The sequence below is a fragment of the Amblyraja radiata genome, chromosome 20 (genome assembly GCF_010909765.2).
Source record: "Amblyraja radiata isolate CabotCenter1 chromosome 20, sAmbRad1.1.pri, whole genome shotgun sequence".
In the NCBI taxonomy this organism is placed as follows: Eukaryota; Metazoa; Chordata; class Chondrichthyes; order Rajiformes; family Rajidae; genus Amblyraja; species Amblyraja radiata.
Window position 1 is genome coordinate 45,659,251 of NC_045975.1, and position 19,046 is coordinate 45,678,296.

Genomic DNA, 19,046 nt, shown 5'->3' on the forward strand with positions numbered 1-19,046 from the left:
GGGTGAAAACGTTTTTCCTCATCTCAGTCCTAAATATAACCATATAACAATTACAGCATGGAAACAGGCCATCTCAGCCCTTCTAGTCCGTGCCGAACACTTACTCTCACCTAGTCCCATCTACCTGCACTCAGACCCTAACCCTCCATTCCTTTCCTGTCCATATACCTATCCAATTTATTTTTAAATGAAAACCAATTTAAATGGCCTACCCATTACTCTTAAACTGTGAGCCCTGGTTCTGGACTCCCGCAACATAAGTAACATGTGCAGTTATATAAGATGACGGAGAGGCAGCATTTACAACATTGTGTTCAGTTCTGGGCAGGGCCGGCCTTAGGAGGTGCGGGGCCCAATTGGGAATACTTTTGGTGAGCCCCAGGTTCCCAGCTAAGGTCTGTAGATTCATAGAAATATAATTAAAGTCTATTATAGACTTATATCTCTATGGTAGAATGGAAAGTAATCAAAATGTGCGCTTAAAAAGTGCCTGCGACTTAATGGACCAAACAGATCTAAGCTACGTTTTAATATAAAATTGCATACATGTAAGCCTACAAGTAACAAACAAAATGTGTAGATAGTTACAATACCAATTGTTTTAGTGACTGTGAAAAGTAATTCAATTAAACTGATCCTGGAAACCTATAACCATTGGTGAAAAACCAGTCCAGGCATTAAATATAGGACGTCAGCCCCATCCTACCCTTTGGGCTTCTACCCCATCCTAACTTAGTTGTGTGTGTTGGTTATCTGTGCGTGATGTGTGTGTGTGTGTTAGTTGGCTGTGCGTGATATGTGTGTGGGAGGGAAGGAGAGAAGGGAGGACGGACAGAGGGGAGGGAGGGAAGTAGAGAATGGAGGGAGGGAACGAGAGAAACATTGCCTATTTCCTTCGCGCCATAGATGCTGCTGCACCCGCTGAGTTTCTCCAGCATTTTTGTCTACCTTCGATTTTCCAGCATCTGCAGTTCCTTCTTAAACACCCTTCTTAGGTCTACCCGAGCCGAGAGTAGATTACTCTGGTACGGGGCCCCCTTAATCGCGGGGCCCAATTGGGAGCAATCGGTCCAATCGGCTTAAGGCCGGCCCTGGTTTTGGGCACCATGTTATGGGAAAGATGGTGTCAAACTGGAATGGGTATGGAGAAGATTTACGAGGACGAGGTTGATTCCCGGGATGGCGGGACTGTCATATGCTGAGAGAATGAAGCAGCTGGGCTTGTACACTCTGGAGTTTAGACGGATGAGAGGCTATCTCATTGAAACATATAAGATTGTTAAGGGTTTGGACACACTAGAGGCAGGAAACATGTTCCCGATGTTGGCGGAGTCCAGACCAGGGGGCACAGTTTAAGAATAAAGAGTAGAACGGAGACGAGGAAACACTTTTTCTCACAGAGTGGTGAGTTTGTGGAATTCTCTGCCTCAGCGGTGGAGACAGGTTCTCTGGATGCTTTCAGGAGAGAGCTAGATAGGGCTCTTAAAAATAGCGGAGTCAGGTGACGCGATGAACTGCAGGTAAGCACTGACCATTGAAATTGTCAATTTGTGCGCTGTAAGTAATTATGGAAATTGGGATAAGCGTGAGAGACTACTTCAGAATTTCAAAAGTGAGGAGAAATGACGGTAGATAGAAGTGAGAGCTAAAGGGCCAACAACAGCCAGTGTGCTTGGCAAACATTGGCCGTTTGCTCACTGCATTTCATCAACTAAGGCATTATTTGTGTTTTTTCTTGATTCCTTTGGCATCTAAAAATTTTCAGAAGTGATAAATCTGGCTGTAAAATTTTAAAATCGCCCATGGTTCTCAAGTGGGTTTTTACATTCTAAATGAAAACGCCTCTGAAGCAAAATTCACAGCCAGATTGATCACTTTTTAGATACCAAAGGAATAAAAAAAAAACACAAATAATACCTTACTGTGATGAAATGCAGTGAGCATACGCGATAATTCCCAATATTTTCAATTCTGATATCTGCACGGCCAATGTTTACCAAGCACTTTAGCTGTTGTTGGCCCTTCAGCTCTCGCTTCTCTTTACCTTCATTTAGCTTTACTTTTGGAATTGTGAAGTTGGGTACACGTCTCTCACGTTTACCCCGACTTCCACAATTTTTTACAGCGCAAAAATTCAACATTTGGCGTTTCTTGCATTAATAACATATACCAGAAGCTGCGATGTCCTCCAGATGGATTGGGCGGCTCCGTGCGTCAAGCCCTATGACCCAGTGACCTTACTGCACACCCCCCTCTATGATCTTTGCACCCCCCTATTCCTTGGAGCGCAGGAAGATGAGTGGTGAACTTATAGAGGTGTATATAACCATAGGTCGGGTAGATGCACTGAGCAGCGAGGACCAGAGGACATAGGTTTAAGGTGAAGGGGAAAAAATCAATAGGAATCAGAGCTGTCAGAGGAGGTCGTTGAGGCAGGGACTATCGTTAAGTTTAAGAAACAGTTAGACAGGTACATGGACCGGACAGGTTTGGAGGGATTTGGGCTAAATACAGGCAGGTGGGACTAGTGAAACTGGGACATGTTAGCCGGTCCCAGTTGGGACGAAATGTCTGTCTTCACACTGACTCTATGCTGAGTTACTCCAGCACTGTGTGTCAGTGTGCATCTGTGTTATTGAACAGGGCCACCTCGATACACATCTAGTCCCACCGCTGTAATAAATAAATATTCAAAGCCAGCGGATGTACAGCCGGGAAACAACGCGAGGACACGAAAACGAAAGTAATTCATCTCTGCAAGATGGTGGCGGGGAAGGGTGCGGGCTGCGGCCGGACGGGGGATGTCTTGGGGCTGAGGGGCTGCTGCTCCTCTCCGGGAACCCGGCTGCCCGCCCTGGTACTGGCGCTGGTGCTGGCGTGGCTGCTACCCGCGGCAGGTAACGGCCAATGCCCACCCCCTCTCTCTTTCTCTCTCCCCCTCTCCCTCTCCACCTCCCTCCGTCTCTTTCTCCCTCTCTCCCTCAAACACTCTTTTCCCTGCAAGTTGCACTTTCCAATCAATCTTAAAAAGTCTATGGCATGTAATTATTCTTTGCAATGCTGACAATGTGATGGCTCTTTGCAGAGTGCAGTCCTTGCAGTTACAAATGTGATCTTTGAAGCTCAAAGAGCCGCGCCCAAAAACGTCGTCCAGAAATGTTTTGCGGGTTATGTAATGTAATGTAATTATCGTTTGATTTGTTTTTGCTGAGTAGATATATTTTGTGAAGGAGTGGAGATATTTTACACGTGTGAAAGAATACAAGTGGAGATATTTTACACGTGTGAAAGAATACAAAAATAATTAAGAACTACAAAAACAGGGCGATCTGTCACGAGCATTTCCGTCTGTTTTCGACCTATTTGGCACTGGCCTAAACTGGTCCTCCTGTAGAAACACGGAATTGTAGATGCTGCTTTACCGAGGAAAGACACAGTGCTTGAGTACATAGATACACAGACACCGAGACAACGGGTGCAGGAGGAGGCCATTCGTCCCTTCGAGCCAGCACCGTCATTCAATATGATCATCAGGGCCGGCCTTAGGGGGTGCGGGGCCCAATTGGGAATAATGTTGGTGAGCCCCAGGTTCCCAGCCAAGGTGTGTCAGCCCAGTTATTTAGTATATATTATGAAATTGTACACTAGGTGCTATGGATTCTACACTGTGTGAATCTCTCCTGCTCCCTCCCGTTTGCCTGTCAGTATCTCCGCTGGCTCCCAACCTTTACCGTAGCAGCTAATTACCATAAAACTGCATTATGTGATTGGACACAATGCCCTTGGAGACAGCGGTTGATTGGACGGGAGGAAACCGAATTGTTGATTGGACGGAAAATGTAAGGCAAGCTGGTTGGTGATTGGTCGCAACCCCCTTGGAGACAGCGGTTGATTGGCCACCACCATCGGGCACAAATTGACCGGAAATTAATAAAATCGCTGGTCGGTGCGAACTCAGTGACTATCTGGTTGTATCTCCAAACTAAACAGTATAACATGCGGGTACATTCATTTAAAATACAATTCAGTCATTATTTCACATGATTTCCCACTGTATCTGACCAATCTCTGTTTAAGATGTTTGGTCTGCCTTTGGCATTGACTCTGAACTAAAAACCTAAACTAGACTAAATTGTTTCATCACATTGGTCTCAGTAAACGCACACATCTCTGCATTCAAGAGGCTGCCGTGGTTGGAATGACCGGCTCTGAGACCAGAGTGGGTAAAGCGACCTGAGATTAATACATAAGATGATAGCTCTTCTCAATAAAAAAAACAGGGACGTATTTCACTCTAACCATGATGGCTAGAGCTTCTTGCAAGGTGATCTATGACCTCGCTAAGTAAATATTGTCGTAACGCTCAGTTGAGGTCAAATGAAGAAGATATTAACCATATAACCATATAACAATTACAGCACGGAAACAGGCCATCTCGGCCCTTCAAGTCCGTGCCGAACACTTATTTTCCCCTAGTCCCATCTACCTGCACTCAGACCATAACCCTCCATTCCTTTCCCGTCCATGTACCTATCCAATTTATTTTTAAATGATAAAATCGAATCTGCCTCCACCACTTCCACTGGAAGCTCATTCCACACAGCTACCACGATCTGAGTAAAGAAATTCCCCCTCATGTTACCCCTAAACTTCTGTCCCTTAATTCTCAAGTCATGTCCTCTTGTTTGAATCTTCCCTACTCTCAATGGGAAAAGCTTATCCACGTCAACTCTGTCTATCCCTCTCATCATTTTAAAGACCTCTATCAAGTCCCCCCTTAACCTTCTGCGCTCCAAAGAATAAAGACCTAACTTGTTCAACCTTTCTCTGTAACTTAGTTGCTGAAACCCAGGCAACATTCTAGTAAATCTCCTCTGTACTCTCTCTATTTTGTTGACATCGTTCCTATAATTAGGCAACCAAAATTGTACACCATACTCCAGAATTGGCCTCACCAATGCCTTGTACAATTTTAACATTACATCCCAACTTCTATACTCAATGCTCTGATTTATAAAGGTCAGCACATCAAAAGCTTTCTTTATCACCCTATCTACATGAGATTCCACCTTCAGGGAACTATGCACAGTTATTCCTAGATCCCTCTGTTCAACTGCATTCCTCAATTCGCTAGCATTTACCATGTACGTCCTATTTTGATTTGTCCTGTCAAGATGTAGCACCTCACAGTTATCAGCATTAAACTCCATCTGCCATCTTTCAGCCCACTCTTCCAAATGGCCTAAATCTCTCTGTAGACTTTGAAAATCTACTTCATTATCCACAACACCACCTATCTTAGTATCATCTGCATACTTACTAATCCAATTTACCACACCATCATCCAGATCATTGATGTACATGACAAACAACAGTGGACCCAACACAGATCCCTGAGGCACCCCACTAGTCACAGGCCTCCAACCTGACAAACAGCCATCCACCATTACTCTCTGGCATCTCCCATTCAGCCACTGTTGAATCCATCTTGCTACTCCACCATTAATACCCAACAATTGAACCTTCTTAACCAACCTTCCATGAGGAACCTTGTCAAAGTCCATTTAGACAACATCCACTGCTTTACCCTCATTAATTTCCAGAGTAATCTCTTCAAAAAATTCAAGAAGATTAGTCAAACATGACCTTCCAGGCACAAATCCATGTTGACTGTTCCTAATCAGACCCTGTTTATCCAGATGCTTATATATATTATCTCTTAAGTATCCTTTCCATTAATTTGCCCACCACTGACGTCAAACTAACAGGTCTATAATTGCTAGGTTTACTCTTAGAACCCTTTTAAAACAATGGAACAACATGCGCAGTACGCCAATCCTCCGGCACTATTCCCGTTTCTAATGCCATTTGAAATATTTCTGTCATAGCCCCTGCTATTTCTACACTAACTTCCCTCAATGTCCTAAGGAATATCCTGTCACGACCTTGTTCAGTGGAGCCCATGGATGTGTCACTGAAAGCAGAAGAATGCAATCTCCACACTGCTTGTCCCCACGTTTAATGAAGTGACTTTTAAATTACTTGAAATAAAAGTTGATTTCTCTTTGTAACAAATGTCAACCGTGCTTCTGATGAAAGAGGCATCAATACACTTCTTTCTCTAACCTTCCGTAATTCAGTTGACTTTTATTTAAAGTGGAAGATGCAAACATTGTCAGCTCCATCTGGACTTCACCCAGAGTGACTGGGGAGTCCAGAACAAGGGGCCACAGTTTAAGAATAAGGGGTCGGCCATTTAGGACTGAGATGAGGAAACACCTTTTCACCCAGAGAGTTGTGAATCTGTGCAATTCTCTGCCACAGAAGGCAGTGGTGGCCAATTCACTGGATGTTTTCAAGAGAGACTTAGATTTAGCTCTTAGGGCTAACGTAATCAAGGGATATGGGGAGAAAGCAGGAACGGGGATACTGATTTTAGATGATCAGCCATGATCATATAGAATGGCGGTGCTGGCTCGAAGGGCCGAATGGCCTACTCCTGCACTTATTTTCTATGTTTCTATGACTGATAGAAATGCATGCTCCATTCTTGAAGGTATCTCGTGCAGGATTTGAAATCCCCGTCAAGTCATAATGTACCAATAAAGATGCTCTGCTTTCTTTCCATAGATTATCTGCTCTAGTTTAGTTTAGTTTAGTGATATAGCACGGAAACTGGCCCTTCCGTCCACCGAGTCCGCACCGACCAGCAATCCCCACACACAAACACTATCCCACACACACCAGTGACAATTTACATTTGTACCAAACCACTCAACCTACAACCTGTACGTCTTTGGAGAGCGGGAGGAAACGGAAGATCTCGGAGAAAACCAATGCAGGTCACGGGGAGAACATATAAACTCTGAACAGACAGCACCGGTCATCAGGAAAGAACCCGGGTCTCTGGCGCTGTGAGGCAGCCACTGTACCGCTGCACCACCGTGCCGCTAAGGTTTCTCGTACGAGATTTGAAAGCCCCGTCAAGTCATAATGAACCAACAAAGATGCTCTATTTTCTTTCCGTAGATTATCTGTTTAGTTTAGTTGAGAGATACAGTGTGGAAACATGGCCTTTGGCCCCCCGAGTCTGCACCGACTCCTGCACACGAACACTATCCTGCACACAGTTCTTCAGACTGAGAGTCGGGGGAGAGGGAAACTAGAGGTATGAAAAGATACAGAACAAACCCCAGAACAGAATGATCTGTTCTGCACCTTTTCTCACCTCTAGTTTTCCTAATAATATGGAAACCTTTGAACCATTGAAACGAAGATTGACACAAAATGCTGGAGTAACTCGGTGGGACAGGCAGCATCTCTGGATACTAGGAATGGGTGACGTTTTGGGTTGAGGCCCTTCTTCAGACCCTTCAACCATTGAACCAGTTCATTGGAGGTCCGTGAAACAGTGCAGGGCAATGCACCATCTAGTTTTGTCCAGCACAATGGTGAAGTAAGTTATGCTTTACTCTAAAACCTTGGCAACAAAAGTTAATGACCCCCCCTCCCCCCCCCAACGGAAAGGAACCGCAGATGCAGCCGTCGCCGCAAAACGTCAATGATTCCGGGAATTTTGAGGCGACATGGTGAGAGAGGAGTGAGAGAGACGAAGTGGGAGCGGTGGAGAGAGAGATAGATAGATAAAGAGAGAGAGAGAGAGAGGGGGGGGGAGCGAAAGACAGATAGACACAACGTGGGTCCGTAAGTAAATGACTAACCTGCACACCAAGAAGAAGCTCGCGGTCTGAGCCCTCAACCATGATGATGAGTTTTAAGAAATTCTCAATGTCGGGAATGCATCAATCTAAATTCCTCAGTGTAATTGTGTTTGACCAAGTATTAATGATGTTGCGTTCCTTTGAATAAAATTCACAGGGCGTCATTAATACTTGGTCAAACACGATTACATTTACTGAGGAATGTAGATCGATTAATTGATGACACATTGTATAACTACGTTTTTGTCTGATGGCCGGTGCAGTGGTTTTTATCCATGTTCGTTTAAAAGAAATCCGTATTTAACAAGTCGAATGTTTCAACCAAAAAAAAACTGTATTGAGCAACGCGAATTCGTATTTCCGTACCAAATACGCAAAATTAGCGCGGGGCCCCCATTGGCGCGGTGCCCAATTGGGAGCAATCGGTCCAATCGGCTTAGGGCCGGCCCTGGTGATCATGGCTGATCATCCACAATCAGTACCCCGTTCCTACCTTCTCCCCATATCCCTTGATTCCGCTAGTCCTAAGAGATCTATCTAACTCTCTTTTGAATGCATCCAGTGAATCTGTCTCCACTGCTGTCTGAGGCAGAGAATTCCACAAATTCACAACTCTCTGGGTGAAAAGTTTTTCCACATCTCAGTTCAAAATGGCCTACCCCATATTCTTAAACTGTGGCCCCTGGTTCTGGACTCCCCCAACATCGAGAACATGTTTCCTGCATCTGGTGTGTCCAATCCCATAATAATTTTATATGTTTCTATAACATTTCCTCTCATCCTTCTAAATTCCAGTGAGTACAAGCCCAGTTGCTCCATTCTTTCATCATAAGTCAGTCCCGCCATCCCGGGAATTAACCTCGTGAACCTACGCTGCACTCTCTCAATAGCAAGAATGTCGTTCCTCAAATTAGGAGACGAAAACTGCACACAATACTCCAGGTGTGGTCTCTCCAGGCCCCTGATTGAGAGTCAGATGACAGTAAATTAGCGATAAGGTGTGAAAACAAACAGATCAAATCAGATGTTGATAAGGGAATGGTTCTACATTACAATGTAGAATGTCTACCTGTCCCCTTACTCTCAGTCTGAAGAAGGGTCTCAACCCAAAAAGTCAACCAAAACTTCTCTCCAGAGATGCTGCCTGTCCTGCTGAGTTACTCCAGCTTTTTCTATCTATAGTGTAAACCAGCATCTGCAGTTCCTTCCTACAAATCTCTGGAGACCATGGATGGGTGATGTTTTGGGTTGGGACCCTTCTTCAGACAAATGGAGGGTGGTGGGTGGAGCGAATGCTGAATGAGAGGAGGTGCAAGCCAAAGCAGATGGCCAGGCCAGATCATGGCCAAGCCAAAGATGAACAGACAGAAGGTGTGAGACAAGTTGAGGTGGGGCAGAGGGGAGGGGTGGGGGAGAAGGGAGGGATATGGGGGTTTGGTTACTTCAAATTGAAGAATTCAATGTTCATAGAAGGTGAACAGCCAGCAGTAGTTGTGCACGTAGGCACAAATGACATCGGGAAGAAGAGGAATGAGGTTCTCCAACATGAGTTCAGAGAGTTGGGAAGAAGACTGAAATGCCAGATTAGTGAGGACAGGAACAGGGAGATAGCGGATTTGAATGTGTGACTGAGGGGCTGGAGCAGGGAGCAAGGATTTAGATTTATAGACCACTGCGATCTCTTCTGGTGTAGGGGTGACCTGTACAAAAGGGACGGGTTACACCTTAACTGGAGGGGGATCGACATTCTGGCAGGCAGGTTTGCTAGGGCTACACGTGTGGGTTTAAACTAAATAGTGGGGGGGAGGGATTGACAAATGGGGAGTATAAAGATGGAGTTGAAGGGGAAGTGGCTACAGGAAAAAATTACAAAAGATTCTCGAATTAATGGGATGTAAAGCTCAACAGAGTAAGGTCAGGGCCAATTGCGAGCGGTGCGAGGGGGGGGAAGTACAAAGTGCTGTATATGAATGTGCAAAGTATAAGGAATAAAGTGGACGAGCTTGAGGCTCAGTTAGAAAATGATGTTGTGGGAATTACTGAGACATGGCTGCAAGAGGGCCAGGGCTGGGAACAGAATATTCAAGGATATACCTCATATCGAAAAGACAGACAGGTGGGCGGAGGGGTTGGGGTTGCTCTGTTGGTGAGGAATGAAATTCAGTCCCTTGCAAGGGGTGACATTGAAACAGGAGATGTGGAGTCAGTAAGGAAATGTAAGGGTAAAAAGACCCTAATGGGACTTATCTACAGGCCCCAAACAGTAGCCTGCGCAAGTTGAATCAGGAGTTAGGATTGGCATGTAGCAAAAGTAATGCTGTGGTTGTTATAGGAGATTTCAACATGCAGATAGACTGGGAAAATCAGGTTGGTACTGGTAGAGCACCTTCGTGATGGATTCCTAGAACAGCTTGGATTGGAGCCTACCAGGGAGAAGGCAATTCTGGATTTAGTGTTATGTAATGAACCGGATTTGATAAAGGACCTCGAGGTTAAGGAGCCATTAGGAGGCAGTGACCATAACATGGTCAGGTATAATCTACAATTGGAGAGGGAGAAGGGTAGATCGGAGGTGTCAGTGTTACAGTTGAATAAAGGGGACTATGGGGCCATGAGGGAGGAGCTGGCCAAAGTTGACTGGAATCCACTAGCAGGAATGACAGTGGAACAAAAATGGCAGGTATTTCTAGGAATAATACAGAAGGTGCAGGATCAATTCATTCCTAGGAGAAAGAAAGATTCCAAGGGGAGAAAGGGATGACCATGGATGACAATGGACGTCAGGGATAGCATAAAAATTAAAGCGAAGAAGTACAACGTAGCAAAGATGAGCGGGAAGCAAGACTATTGGGTAATGTTTAAAGAGCAACAGAAGATAACCAAAAAGACATTATGTGGAGAAAAGATGAGGTACGAAGGTAAGCTAGCCAAGAATATAAAGCAGGATAGTAAAAGCTTCTTTAGGTATGTGAAGAGGAAAAAAGTAGTTAAGACCAAAGTTGGACCATTGAAGACCGAAAAAGGTGAATTTATTATGGGGAACAAGGAAATGGCAGATGAGTTGAACAGGTACTTTGGATCTGTCTTCACTAAGGAGGACACAAACAATCTTCCTGATATAGTAGTGGCCAGAGGATCTGGGGTGACGGAGGAACTGAAGGAAATCCACATTAGGCAGGAAATGGTGTTGGATAGACTTCAGATTCAGATTCAACTTTAATTGTCATTGTCAGTGTACAGTACAGAGACAACGAAATGCAGTTAGCATCTCCCTGGAAGAGCGACATAGATTTATTTATTGAAATCATATTCTATTTAAATGCATACAGTCATAGTGTTTTTCCTGTGGGAGGAGTGTCCGGGGGGGGGGGGGGGATTGGCAGTCACCGAGGTACATTGTTGAGTAGTGTTACTTATGGACTGGCAGCTGATAAATCCCCAGGGCCTGATGGTCTGCATGCCAGGGTACTTAAGGAAGTGGCTCTAGAAATCGTGGATGCATTGGTGATAATTTTCCAATGTTCTATAGACTCAGGATTAGTTCCTGTGGATTTTTAGGAAAGGCGGGAGAGAGAAAACAGGGAATTATAGACCAGTTAGCCTGACATCGGTGGTGGGGAAGATGCTGGAGTCAATTATAATAGATGAAATAGCCGAACAGTTGGATGATCTTCTGGAATTTTTTGAAGATGTAACTAGGAAAATAGACAAGGGAGAGCCAATGGATGTAGTGCACCTGGACTTTCAGAAAGTCCCACATAGGAGATTAGTGGGCACATGGTATTGGGGGTAGAGTGCTGACATGGATAGAAAAGTGGTTGGCAGACAGGAAACAAAGAGTAGGGATGAACGGGTCCCTTTCAGAATGGCAGGCAGTGACTAGTGGGGTACCGCAAGGCTTGGTGCTGGGACCGCAGCTATTTACAATATACATCAATGATTTGGATGCAGGGATTCTAAGTAACATTAGCAAATTTGCAGATGACACAAAGCTGGGTGGCAGTGTGAACTGTGAGGAGGATGCTATGAGAATGCAGGGTGACTTGGACAGGTTGGGGGAGCGGGTAGATGCATGGCAGGTGAAGTTTAATGCGGATAAATGTGCTGTTATCTACTTTGGTAGCAAAAACAGGAAGGCAGATTACTATCTAAATGGCATCAAATTGGGAAAAGGGGAAGTACAATTGGCTATATTTATGAGGGAGTTAGATGTGGCCCTTGTGGCTAAAGGGATCAGGGGGTATGGAGAGATGGCAGGTACAGGATACTGAGTTGGATGATCAGCCATGATCATATTGAATGGCGGTGCAGGCTCGAAGGATCGAATGGCCTACTCATGCACCTATTTTCTCTGTTTCTATGTTTACAATGGGATCTGAAGGTCCTTGTTCATCAGTCTATGAAAGTAAGCATACAGGTACAGCAGGCAATGAAGAAAGCAAATGGCATGTTGGCCTTTATAACAAGGGGAATCGAATATAGGAGCTAAGAGGTCCTTCTGCAGTTGTACAGAGCCCTAGTGAGACCACACCTAGAGGATTGTGTGCAGTTTTGGTCCCCTAATTTGAGGAAGGACATTCTTGCTATTGAGGGAGTGCAGCGTAGATTTGCAACGTTAATTCCCGGGATGGCGGGCCTGTCTTATGCTGAGAGAATGGAGCAGCTGGGCTTGTACACTCTGGAGTTTAGAAGGATGAGAGGGTATCTCATTGAAACATATAAGATTGTTAAGTGTTTGGACACGCTAGAGGCAGGAAACATGTTCCTGATGTTGGGGGAGTCCAGAACCAGGGGCTACAATTTAAGAATAAGGAGTAAGCCATTTAGAACGGAGACGAGGAAACACTTTTTCTCACAGAGAGTAGTGAGTGTGGAATTCTCTGGATGCTTTCAAGAGAGAGCTAGATAGGGCTCTTTAAAATAGCAGAGTCAGGTGATATGGGGAGAAGGCAGGAACGGGGTACTGATTGGGGATGATCAGCCATGATCACATTAAATGGCGATGCTGGCTCGAAGGGCCGAATGGCCTACTCCTGCACCTATTGTCTATTGCCTATATGACGTACTGTTTCTCCAGCTCGTCCATGCCGTCCATGATGCCCCCATCTACTCTAGTCTCAATCGCCTGCGTTTGGACCATATCGCTCTAAACCCTACTTATCCATGTACCTGTCCATGGATATGCTATCTCAGTTTATCTGTTATACTCAGCTACTCCAGCAATATGATTCTATCTTCACACAACCAGTTTTACTCTGTTTGAAAGTGGCAGTAGTGGTTTGTTACATTACCACAGAGAAGCACCGTGGTGTAGGTCTAGAGCCGGGTACAGACAAGCAAGACTGAGTAAGGTATCTTCCTCAAGAGCATTAGTCACCCATTTGTGCTTTCCTGACAGTATTGCAGCTTTTGCAGTCAGTATATCCTTTTCCAACCTTCTGGTAATTAACCCTGTTTCAGTTCCACATTTGCAATGACAGTTTAGTTTTTTTGTTTAGTTTAGAGATACAGCGTGGAAGCAGGCTCTTTAGCCCACCGAGTCTGCACCGACCAGTGATCCCCACACACTTAAGGGCCTGTCCCACTTTCACGACGTAATTCGCAACCATTTTTTACTCGTGGACATTTTTCTTCACGTTGAAAAAATTCTCCGACCTACATGATGCCATGAGTACCTACGACTAGCATTACGACCTACCTACGACCTACCTACGACCTCCTACGACCTTGTGACGGCCATGCTGCGAGTATGAGTCAAGGGCAAACTCGGCAGAGGTTGTGAATTAGGTTGTGAAAGTGGGACAGGCCCTTAACACTACCCGACTACACAATTTTACATTTACTCCAAGTCTACCCCACCATTCAATCATGGCTGATCTAACTCGCCCCCTCAACCCCATTCTCCTGCCATCTTCCCATAACTGACACCCGTACTAATCAATCTATCTCTTCCGTAAAATATCCCTGATTTCCTTGAATTGTTAGTATTTTTGAAGCATGAACACAGTTGCAATATTAGAAACACAGTGAGTGGTCTAGTTTGCACATGGAAAATCTCACAAAGACCATGAGATCATGGAGAGGAAATTAGTTGTCACTGATGTTGATTACGGCTTAAATAGTGGGTAGATGTAGGGGCCCTCTTTAATAGTGATGAGTGATTTTGTATGTTCATTGTAGAATGTTGAGGGGTTAGTGTTGGTATTTGTGATCAGGCACTTCAGTAACCTACCAGATAATTAGGTGATGCTTAAACTCAAGGAAACAGGCCCACTGAGTCTGCACCGACCAGCGATCCTCGCACATTATCATTATCCTACACACACTAGGGACAATTTACATTTACACCAAACCAATTCACCTACAAACCTGTACGTCTTTGAAGTGTGGGAGGAAACCAAAGTTCTCGGAGAAAACCTGAGCAGGTTACGGGAAGAACGTACGAACTACGTACAGACAGCACCCGTAGTCGGGATCAAACCTGGGTCTCTGGCGCTGGAGGCAGTAACTCTATCATTGCTCCACTGGGCCACCCTAAAGGTGGTGGGGGTGGGGGTGGGGGATTGGCAGATATGTGGACAAAGGCTGGAGGTAAAAGCAAGACAAAAGCCAGGTCATTGATGGACAGGGATGGGAGGCTGGACAGTGCGAGAAATGGAATCACATTTAGGTGGGGGGAGCACAGGAAAAAGAGTGGAGGAAAAGTTGGTGGGGGGGGGGGGGGGGGGGGTTACCTCATTACCTGAGTTGGAGATTTCGATTTCCATTGAAGAACGGTCTTGACCCAAAACGTTGCCTATCCATGTTCTCCAGAGATGCTGTCTGACCAGCTGAGTACTCCAGCACTTTGTGGGAGCTTTTTGTAAACCAGCATCTGCAGTTCCTTGAGTCTCAATGTTCATACCACTGGGTTGCAAGTTATCCAAGTTTTATTTATGAAGTGCTCGTCCTCCAGTTTGTCTGTGGCTGCTGCTGGCTTTGTTCCCAGATAAACCATATCCTGCACCACCAGTGGAGTCTGTTGCATGTCCACTTAGAGTCATAGTCACACAGCATGGAAACAGGCCCTTCGGTCCAATCTATCATGCTTACCAACATGCCCATCTACACTAGTCCCACCTGCGTGCGTTTGGCCCATGTCCCTCTAAACCTGTCCTATCCATGTACCTGTCAAATGTTTATTTAATGTTGTGATAGCACCTGCCTCAACTACCTCCTCCAACTGCTTGTTCCATACACCCAACACCCTTTGTGTAAAATAAAAAGATACCCCTCCGATTCCTATTAAATTTTTCCCCCTCACCTTAAACACATGTCGTCTGGTTCTTGATTCCCCCACTCTGGGCAAAAGTATCTGTGAATTTACTTGATCTATTCCTCTTATGATTTTTACGCCTCTATAATATCACCGCTCATCCTCCTTTGCACCAAAGAATAAAGTCCTAGTCTGCTCAACCGCTTGCATTTCTTGAACAGAGGTAGAACCATCTGAACTAGATCTTCTACTTCCTGACCGACAGACCAGAATCAGTGAGGATCGGTGACAAATCATCCACTACGATTACCCTCAACGGGAAGGGAAGAAGGGGGGGGTGAGGGGAAGGGAGAAGGTTAGGGAGTGGAGAAGGAGGGATGGTGGTGGGAGGGAGGAAGAGGGGGGTGGAGGGGAGAGGGGAGTTCAGTCTACACTCACTGAATCCATCCCTGTGAAAAGTTAAAGACGGTGATTTGGATCTGGAAGTGGACCAATACAAAATAAAACTGAACGATTCAGACATCTTTTCATTTGCACAATTGATTTTATTGTATTAATTTAAATATATTAATGTTTAAAATCCATGCATTGAAGGAAGAATATTTTACAGCCCATCTGTGGACCCTAACCCCAACCCTAGCCTTAACCCTAACTGGGCGACACCCGCAGGGCAGCATACGTCATCGTGTGACACTGCGCACGACATGATGAGACACCCAAATGTCGCCCCTGGATTTTGAACATTCCAAGCACCTGGGGCGGCAGGGAGACACCGCGCGTCACTACACACGTCACCGTGCGTCACGGCCCGATCACGACGCGACAACCTCTTTTCAGAAAATGTCGCCTAAGTGGGACAGGCCCTTAAATCCCTCACCCCACGAGAGGGGAGAGAAACTGCAAAGCCGCCTGCCCGCGATTAGCCCATATCCCTCCAAACCTGATCTATCCATGTGCCTGTCTCTGTCCCTGTCTTTCTATCTCAGGGCTCGAAATTAACGGTTGCACGGGTGCCAATGGCCACCTAAAGTCCCGCCGGGCAACCTAAAAGCCCAGTCATTTTGCCCGGCTTGACACACCAGATACTGGTTTATACCGAAGATAGACACAAAAAACTGGTGTAACTCAGCGGGTCAGGCAGCATCTCTGGAGAAAAGGACATTTCTGGTCGGCGGAGGCGGGGTGATGGAAGGTCGGAGCGGATAACGGCCCCACACAGCAGCAGCGGCGGTGACGGCGCCTGCACCCCGCACCCCGCCCGCCCTGATAGCGGGTGCTGCGTGCCATTCCGCCAATGGCGACAATCGCTTTCGAAACAATCCCTCCCGCACACCGAAGCCGGAAGGATGGAGGGAGGGAAGAAGGAGCAGACCCCCCGCCGTCTGAAGAACAGGAAGGTGCGGGGCCGAGCCATGCTACCACCTGCACCACTCGACCCTGCACCTTCCTGTTGGTTGGCGGAGGAAGGGAGGCAGTGAGGAGGAGATCCCAACTGCTTCCCCCATTGGCGGCAGCACTTGGCGGTGGCCAGGGATGGCCAAGGCAGCGGGGCGATGATGCCAGTGTTGTCCGAGGAGCGCTGACCTTCCTTCCTCCCCACCTCCTCTGCCCCTTCCCCTCTCTCTCTCTCTCTTGTACGCCCCCCTCCATCCCCCTTATCCTGGGATCCCTCCTCTCCATCCCACACTGATCCCCATTCCCGCCTCTATTCAGTCCTCACTGACATCCTCCGTGCTCCCCTCCCCGTCTAACCCCCCCCCCCCCCCCCCCCCCCCCGATCTATTCATCCTGCACTGATCATCTTTTCCACCTCGCATTGATTCTCCTGCCACTCCTCATCCAACCTACACTGGTCCCCCAATTCATCCTGTACTGGCCCCCCCTTCCCATCCATCCTGTACTGATCCCTCCCATCCATCCAGTAGTGATCCCCTCCATTCATCCTGTACTGAACCCCCCATTCATCCTGTAGTGACCCCCGCCCCCCATTCATCCTGTAGTGAACCCCCCCCTCATCCTTGTCGCAGGCCTTGTCACCCCCACTCCCCCCCCCCCCCGACCCTACTGCGCTGGAAATGTCTTCAGAGCGAACATTGACTATGTTTTAAAACGTAATGCAATCAAATGTGTTTTAATTCCCAATGTTATTATTTGTTTTAATCCTTAAAGATGGATTAATTAAATTGTGAACACGTGAAACATTAAAACCGCAGTGTTCGATTGTCACTGCTGCCATTGACACATTTTACAGAATTCATTTTAATAGCAAATCAATGCTCTTAATATGGAGTGTCAGTACTGTAGTTATATAATGAGCAACATTCAAGATTCAAGAGAGTTTATTGTCATGTGTCCCAGAAAGGGCAATGAAATTCTTGCTTTGCTTCAGCACAACAGAACATAGTAGGCATAAATACAGAGCAGATCAGTGTGTCCATATACCATTGAATATATATATACACACAAATAAAAAATAAACAGATAATTGCATTGGGCTATTAATGTTCAGAGTTTTGTTTGAGTTGAGTTTAATAGCCTGGGTTGTGGGGAAGTAGCTATTCCTGAACCTGGATGTTGCAGTCTTCAGGCTCCTGTACCTTCTACCTGAAGGTAGCGGGGAGATGAGTGTGTGGCCAGGATGGTGTGGGTCCTTGATGATGCTGCCAGCCTTTTTGAGGCAGCGACTGCGGTAGATCCCCTCGATGGTAGGGAGTTCAGAGCCGATGATGGACTGGGCAGTGATTACAACTTTCCACTCCTGGGCGCTCAAGTTGCCGTACCAAGCCACGATGCAACAGGTCAGCATGCTCTCTACTGTGCACCTGTAGAAGTTCGAGAGAGTCCTCCTTGACATACCGACTCTCCGTAATCTTCTCAGGAACTAGAGGCGCTGGTGTGCTTTCTTTTTTGCATCAGTGTTCTCGGACCAGGAGAGATCTTCAGAGATGTGCACGCCCAGGAATTTGAAGCTTTTGACCCTTTCCACCATCGACCCGTTGATATAAACGGGACTGTGGGTCCCCATCCTACCCCTTCCAAAGTGCACAATCAGTTCCTTGGTTTTGCTGGTATTGAGGGCCAGGTTATTGTGCTGGCACCATTTGGTCAGTCGGTCGATATCACTTCTAGACTCATCACCATCAGTGATACATCCCACAACAGTGGTGTCATCAGCGAACTTGATGATGGAGTTTGCACTATGGCCGGCTGTGCAGTCATGAGTATAGAGTGAGTACAGCAGGGGGCTAAGCACGCAGCCTTGAGGTACTCCCATGCTGATTGTTATTGAGGCAAACACATTTCCACCAATGCGAACAGACTGTGGTCTGTGAATGAGGAAGTCGAGGAACCAATTGCAGAGGGATGCGCAGAGACCCAGTTCTACGAGCTTGGTAACCAGCTTGGAGGGGATGATTGGTATTAAATGCCGAGCTGTAATCAATGTAGCCTGACATATGAGTGTTTGTTGTCCAAGTGGTCCAGAGCAGAGTGGAGAGCCAGCGAGATCGCATCCACCGTTAATCTGTTGTGGCGGTAAGCGAACTGCAGTGGGTCCAGGTTTTTGTCTAGGTATGAGTTGATTTGCGCCATGATCAACCTCTCAAAACACTTAATCACCACAAACGTTAGTGCCACTGGTCGATAGTCATTGAGGCACGTCACCGTTCTTTTCTTGCTATTGATGCCCTTTTAAAGCAGGTGGGGACCTCAGACCTCAGAAGTGAGAGGTTGAAAATGTCCGTAAAAAATCCAGCCAGTTGGTCCGCGACCGGGTATACTATTAGGTCCAGGCGCTTTTCGGGGGTTCACCTCTCTGAAGGATTTCCTGACGTAGGCTTCTGTGACTGAGACTGAAATACCATCACAGCGAATGGGGGCTCGGGAAGGCACATCAGTGTGTCTTCAAAGCGTGCGTAAAACGCATTGAGCTCGTCAGGGAGTGATGCTAAGCCGACATTCGAGCTGCCTCCTCATTTCGCCTTGTAGGAGGTGATTGCATTCAGGCCCCGCCACAGCTGCCGAACATCTGTCTCATCCTCCAGCTTGGAGCAGAAGTCCCTTTTGGCCTT

At 46.4% G+C, this 19,046-nt stretch overlaps 1 protein-coding gene across 3 annotated transcripts in view; it reads left to right on the forward strand.

The window, feature by feature from the left end:
• Window positions 1-2,699: 2,699 nt before the first annotated feature.
• LOC116984368 overlaps window positions 2,700-19,046 on the forward strand; it is a 116,695-nt gene continuing 100,348 nt past the window's right edge. For all 3 annotated transcript variants that reach the window (XM_033038524.1, XM_033038525.1, XM_033038526.1), the window contains exon 1: window positions 2,700-2,897. In XM_033038524.1, the coding sequence (XP_032894415.1) occupies window positions 2,762-2,897 (136 nt within the window). In that variant the 5' untranslated portion in view covers window positions 2,700-2,761. The remainder of the gene's footprint in view (window positions 2,898-19,046) is intronic.